Source organism: Hippocampus comes, unplaced genomic scaffold (assembly GCF_001891065.2).
Source record: "Hippocampus comes isolate QL1 unplaced genomic scaffold, H_comes_QL1_v1.1 scaffold105, whole genome shotgun sequence".
NCBI classification, from domain to species: Eukaryota; Metazoa; Chordata; class Actinopteri; order Syngnathiformes; family Syngnathidae; genus Hippocampus; species Hippocampus comes.
Window position 1 is genome coordinate 1,739,985 of NW_017806235.1, and position 6,563 is coordinate 1,746,547.

At 42.1% G+C, this 6,563-nt stretch overlaps 1 protein-coding gene and 1 long non-coding RNA gene across 2 annotated transcripts; one reads left to right on the forward strand and one right to left on the reverse strand.

Annotated features, from left to right (window-relative positions):
- Positions 1–582: 582 nt before the first annotated feature.
- On the forward strand, positions 583–1,744 carry LOC109507414 (C-C motif chemokine 13-like). Its single transcript, XM_019856829.1, has 4 exons — positions 583–780; positions 869–950; positions 1,046–1,160; positions 1,469–1,744. The coding sequence occupies exons 1-4, from the start codon at positions 772–774 to the stop codon at positions 1,698–1,700; spliced, it is 438 nt and encodes a 145-aa protein (XP_019712388.1). The 5' UTR covers positions 583–771; the 3' UTR covers positions 1,701–1,744.
- Positions 1,745–3,179: 1,435 nt separating this feature from the next.
- Positions 3,180–4,558, reverse strand: LOC109507297 (uncharacterized). Its single transcript, XR_002166443.1, has 2 exons — positions 3,769–4,558; positions 3,180–3,367 (listed from the first exon to the last, which is right to left on the reverse strand). It is a non-coding gene; the product is annotated as an uncharacterized LOC109507297 (long non-coding RNA).
- Positions 4,559–6,563: the final 2,005 nt, after the last annotated feature.

A 6,563-nucleotide genomic window follows, 5' to 3' on the forward strand; every position in this document is an offset into this window, starting at 1 on the left:
AGCAAAATCCTTTCGAAGCAACTTAGTGGCACCGTACGTTCCATCCCGAAACCTTTGTTGATAACGCGCTGGTCTTTTGCTGATTTCCGAGAGCCAAATGGAAGTCTGCAGGTTCCCAATGTGCCCACCCACTGTTTTAGTTAACATTGTGTGACACCACATTCCGTGATTAATGCTGCTCACTCTGCATCCTTTGCATCTGTGGTCCCCTCTGGGGTTTTTTTTTTTCCGCCCGCATGGTTTTTTCCCTTGCCCTGTTGGGGGGTTTAGATCAGGGGATCATTATTGTCAAAGGTGGTTTTATGAAGCCTTCTGAGACACTTTTGTGATTAAGGGCTTAGTAAAACAATTTGACATGACAAAATACAAAATATATATATTTTTTATAAACGATGCACATAACCTCTTAATTGCCTCATCGGTGCGACTATTACTTCATGAGGTAAGCACAGCCATTTGGGGTGATTAGCTGGCAACAAAAAAAGACTTGGGTTGTGACATAAAAAATGATTCGATATACAAATGGGAGCAAACGAGCAGCTCAGGGGGCTGGGCGTGTTTACACCTTGATCTTTGCACGTCTACGTGTGTGGTCCGCTTAAAATAGATAATGGTGTGTACACTGACGAGAGCCACGTGAGACTTTTTTCCAAGGAGGTGATGTGTGAGAGTGTGAAACTATTGTTTCATTGTGGGTAGAACTGTGGTCAGTGGTCTCCTCGCTCATCAATTCCACCGCCGCCTATCAAGCCACCACAGAAAGACAACTTCATGGAAGAGGTGGGAGTTTCTATATTCTATAAGAGCCTCGATCCTAAACTGGATTAATTTCATCCGCTCACTGGTCTGTCATTCAAATCACCGGCAGCTCTGTTGTTGTTCCTGTCCAAAGATGAGACTCAACCTAATTCTTCTCTGCTTGTCTCTGTGGATGACCTCGGCCCTCACAAGTGAGTGTTGTTTAAGAAAAAAAAAAAATGTAATTGAAATCATCATTTGATCTGAATGTCCGTGTAATGGTTTTCTTTGCGTTTGTCTTGCGTAGCGCACGGGCCTGTTTCGGACTGCTGTCCTGGCTTGTCCAACACCACAGTTAGCCTGAATCGAATCAAGAGCTACGTTATTCAGTCTGTGGGCGCGTGTTCCTTCAAGGCAGTAGTGTAAGTAAATCCTTGGCTATCGAGATAAAAAAGATACACCATATGTACTTCATATTTATAGAACAGAGTAGATGTAGGTATGTTTGCAAAAATTGCCATTCCATTTTTCATTAGAAAGGACAGCTTAACAGACAGCGACAGCTCTTGTTCATTCCAATGACAACTGAATGAATTATTGCGAATTAGACTCCAATTTGGTTCAACACACCATTTCCTCATTTTCCACACCACTGTTTTACAAAAAAAAAAGAAAAACAAGAAAATAGACTTTTCTGTGTGACCATTAAAATATTGCCCCTCCATTTTAGGTTTTCCACTCACGGCCGCAAAAGAATTTGCGCAGACCCCAACAGTTGTTGGACTCAGAGAGCCATGTTCAAAGTAGATGGCAGAGCTTTGCAGCGGAAGGAAGAGAGCAACGACAAATCCGCAGGGGCCAGTGGGACGACTGTACCGTGCACCCCGTCAAGAAATTCACAAGGGAGGAAACGTCGAAGGGGAAAGCTGCCACGAATGAAAAAAGGCAAGACGCGGGTGTAGATACATTTGAACGAATGTCCGAAATAAATGTGTTTTAACAATGATATATGTGCAGTATGTAAATCCATCCATCCATCCATTTTCAAATCCGCTTAACCTCACGAGGGTCGCGGCGCGTGCTGGAGCCTATCCCAGCCCTCTTCGAGAAGTAGACGGAGTACACCCTGAACTGTTTGCCAGGCAATCGCGGGGACACACATAGACAAACAACCATTTGCACTCACAATCACACCCAAGGAAAATTTAGAGTGTCACATTAAACTGCCACACATGTTTTTGGGATGTGGGAGGAAACCGGAGTACCCGGAGAAAACCCACGCTGGCGCTATCTATCTATCTAGCTACCTAGCTATCTATCGAGCTTGCTAGCTAGCTAGCTAGCTATCTATCGAGCTGGCTATCTATCGAGCTAGCTAGCTAGCTAGCTAGTTACACAACACAGGGAGTTCTTTGCGCTTTTCCAACCTTACTGTACTCTGTACTATGTTGCATTATTCTTGGCTGTACTATACTCCAGTGTACTATGCAAGCCCGCACTGCACTATTGCACAGTATATTGTTCAATACAATACAATGATGTACTATACTGTAACAGTTGTGTAAATCTGTGGAATGCAAGACAGAAAAGGAAAGCTTGATACCAATAAAAAAAAAAGTATCATTTAAACCTGTGTCGCCAGTTTCAGCTGACTTGCAATGGATCGATGACATGACAGTCGAGTCCTCTGATTTCACAAAGCCCCCAATAAAATGATTACAAGTAGGGTAGATCGTTTTAAAAGTTGTCCGTTTCATGGTAGCCCTCAATTCAGCCAATGTGGGAAAACTTTGAGTACACATTACCCGGTAACCACAAATTTAATCCAGTACGTAGTCTCACACACTGCCCCATAAATGCCCCATAGGCTGGTGGGTGGGAGGAGTCTATCATTGTGATTGACGTCTGCATCAAGGAAAATCCATTCACCTCCTCAAAGCTCCACTGAGAAGCAGCAGTTCTCTTCCCACACATTGTAAGCAAATATGTCTGGACTGGAAGCCCCCTAAACCTCCACCTGGGCAGTCAGAAGACCGACCGCCCTGACTCATCTACGTACCAGGAAGTAAGGGGGCTGTGGAGGGCTGTGTAAAACATCTGAATACCATCTGAGTCATTTGTGGTCAAAGAATAGAATAGAATTTCATTTACCCCGGCGAACGAGGGTAACGCTCTGGCATATCTAAGTAACTCCTCAAAGAATGGCCGCATCTCAGATCTGACAGCTGGCGACTCTTTTATTGACTTTCTTCCAAGAAATGTCTTTCAAAAGCCTTTCTTTATTTAGAGAGCTCTTGCAGACATTGGCTTAGTTCCAACTTTGCTAAAAATACAAACAAACAAATAAAAAACATTTTCTTAATTTGCATGGTCTGTTTCTGGTTTACATGGAAAAGCTGTACTAGAGGGGTGACCTTTTTTTTTTTTTTTTTTTTTTTACAAAAAAGGAGCCTTTTAATGTACAAAATATGAAGACATTACTACAGTTCATGTGAAGCGGTGTGCTCGCTTCCATTTTGTGCCTAGCTTTTGGGCATGACAGTTCTTCCCGTCGAGGTATGCCATGCTAGTTTGGGTCCACAACTTGGTCGGGTCGGCGCAGATTCTCTTGCCTTGTAATGTGACGAAACTGAGAAATAAGTACAAAAGAAACATAAGGTGGAGAAAAGTCAATTAAAACCTTTCCAACATCATCTTTTTAAATTTAAAATAACGTGATATAGTACATGGGGTTTTGGGGCTTATTTTTTATTTTTTTACAATTTTACATTTTTTTTAAATAATGTCACACCTTACATTAAATCTCAGACATGTGACTATAAAAGTAAATTTAAAAAGTTAAAAAAAAAAAGGTTAATAATAACATAAAGCAGGCCACAAATGCCCCCTGGTCTGGAGTTTGGACACATCTGCTTAAAATACTTTCCTTGTAATTTCTCATTGGTAATATATCGCATAATAGAGACAATATATCAAATATGCATTCAAGAGAACAGATGCACTGTCGAAAATATTTCAAATGTAACTTACACCACGGCATGCAAAGCACAAGAGGGGGGGCGTTGGATATAGTACTTGGTCAGCATTAAGAGCTGTCATCGCACATGTCGGACGTAATCAGGTGTGAAGTGGATGTTTGCACTGCGGGCTTTTAAAGCCGGCGAACGTCGTCAAATATGTGAATTTGTGTCACGATGCACCCGCAGTCGCACATACACCTGGAAATAATCAAACTTTCCTCCCACAGAAAAAAAGCCAAAACAGCCCTTGGCCTTCTTTTCGATCAAGACCGAGGGTGTCAATGGCCTACTTTTCTCTTGCAGGAGTCTCGTGTCAGAGCACATTCTTTTTCAATTACAATCCACCTTCATTTGTGAATAATAGCCAATATTTCATCTTGATCTTCGCAGTCAATCCAATTTCTCGGCTTTGTGCATGACGGGAGAAACAGATCCACTTTTTTTGTGTCTGTTTGTTTGTATGTGTGTTTTATGGTGCATTCAGCAGAGTTGGGGCACTCGACACAGGACTGGACTCGAGTCAGTCTTAGGTCACCAATTTTAGGACTTGGGATTTGCGACCATCTATCGGGTTTTTCGAAAATAATAAAACACATGTCTTGTACTGAACCACAAAAACATGTCACCATTGTCAAGGAAGAAGTGAACTGCCACAAAGGGAGGAAATGAAGCCCCGCCGCACACGAAGCGAGATGAAAGCAAAGCGTGGAGAGTATCTGTCGCGGAAATGCATGAATGCCGTCAGTGAGTACCAGCGTGCAAACATTGCAAAAAGCCTCTCAAACGATCCACATGCTCTCCATTATTTAGAAAAGCAAAGCGTGGAGAGTATCTGTCGCGGAAATGAATGAATGCCGTCAGTGAGTAAACATTGCTGAAAGCCTCTCAAACGATCCACATGCTCTCCATTATTTTTGGGGGGGTAATCCGCAACTTCCTTGACAATCATGCCATGTTTTTGCGGTTGAATAAAAAAATAATACATTACAGTACAGTATAATGTTTGTGGAATCTAAAAACCCAGTACAGGGTCACAGTGCGACACTCATTGTGTTGGTGTGAGGAGCCAGTTACTATATTTTATTTGTATTTGTCCCAACTTGTGTAATTAACACGACATTTCGCAGCCATGACAGCAAACAAGTAGAACGGGCACATTTTTAAAAGTTCCCCAGTCGGCTTTTGTAATGTGCTATTGTGCTATGGTGCTGTGTGGCTGCTGCAACAAAAAAATTTTTCACTTATTGATGATGACGTATGACTTTTTCTACCGCCATTTTTCAGCACCGTTTATTCAGTTCATATATAGAAACACACTATTTACCCCATCCCAAAATATCTAGTTCATCATCGAGTTACTTTCAAGCGATCGCAGACTGCATATGTCTTTATCTGCCCTTGAAAGCTCGTGAGAAATAAACTCGGCCGTGGGTTTTCATTCTAAGAGAGAAAGTGACGCTCACAGAACAACTTGCGGTATGTAAACGGATACAGCGTACCAACAAAGTTTCCCTAAAACTCCCCCCTTGTTTGTGGTCACTTGATCTTTGCTGAAAGGAAGTGCATGTTGTACTCACGTGGTTGTGTCGACAACTTTTTCCTGCATGACTGCATGCAGCATTATCAAGGTCCACCTTGACATTTTTTTATCTTTAATGTATGAAACACGAAAAAAAATGTCCATTAAGCATTCGTCACAGACTTTTGGTTGAAGATGATGAAGCAAAACACCCAGTGAGGCGCATCGCGGTCCCATACAGTCTACACTAGACAATACTAAAATGAAGTTGTGCATGTTTTTACGCCAGGGGTGCCAGTCGACCAAAACAGTTTTGCCTCAACTCTTTTTTCATATGAAATCTTCCGCAACGACGACAGTTCTTATTTTCCTGGTACAGTGTGATTATGAGTCAGTAATTTTACCATCTCCGTTATCTCTGTGGATCTCTGGAATCCGATGAGTCATTCTGAGACCGTTTCACCAGATCTTCAATCTGCAATGGTCTCAATCTCTCCATCAGATTAATAATCTTTGTCTGTCTGCCACGGCCCTGAAAAATGAAATGAATCTTTATTCATTCATTCACGATCTGGCAATCACATGATAAGATTCAGAGAAGTGGGTCCTCGATTTTAGTGAATGCTTCCTTCCTCCTTGTGGGTGGCACTTCTTCTTTTCACTTGCAACGAATTCTAATGTTTCATTCAGAAACTTCAGCGCAATTTCGGCCGTGTTATATTTACTGCCGGCACTGTACGGACACACGGGCCTAACTTTCAGAATGATGACGAATCGTGGTGGCGTCAAACTGTATTTGTCATCCTTTGGAAACAAATGGCGCATTCCTGTGCTCATCCATATTCTCCTTTTGCTTCAGTTACAGACAATCTTTGTTGAAATGATAGCATTGTTTGGGTAAAAAAAAAAAAAGAGTCGCTTTCTACCATCAGCAAGCTAACATTAACTCTTTCCCGCCCAACTACAGAGATCTTAGAAACAATGATGTCAAACTGACTTGCCGTTCATAGTCTCCCATTTGAATGTTTCCCCGCTTCTTGCCCAAAAGTCAGCCGGGACGGGCTCCAGCTTCACCGTGACCCCGGGCGAGGACAAGCAATACAGAAAATGAATGGATAACTATTCAGTCTAATTCACAAACAAGTTGAGACTCATGCCGACTGACTAATGACCAAAAATTTGGGCGGATGTTTGCGGTGCAAACCTCAGGATCTCTTTCCTTCCCCTTTCTTTTTGAAACAAAAGAAATACAGCATGGCACATTTACAAGTGATCAGCATGTGCAT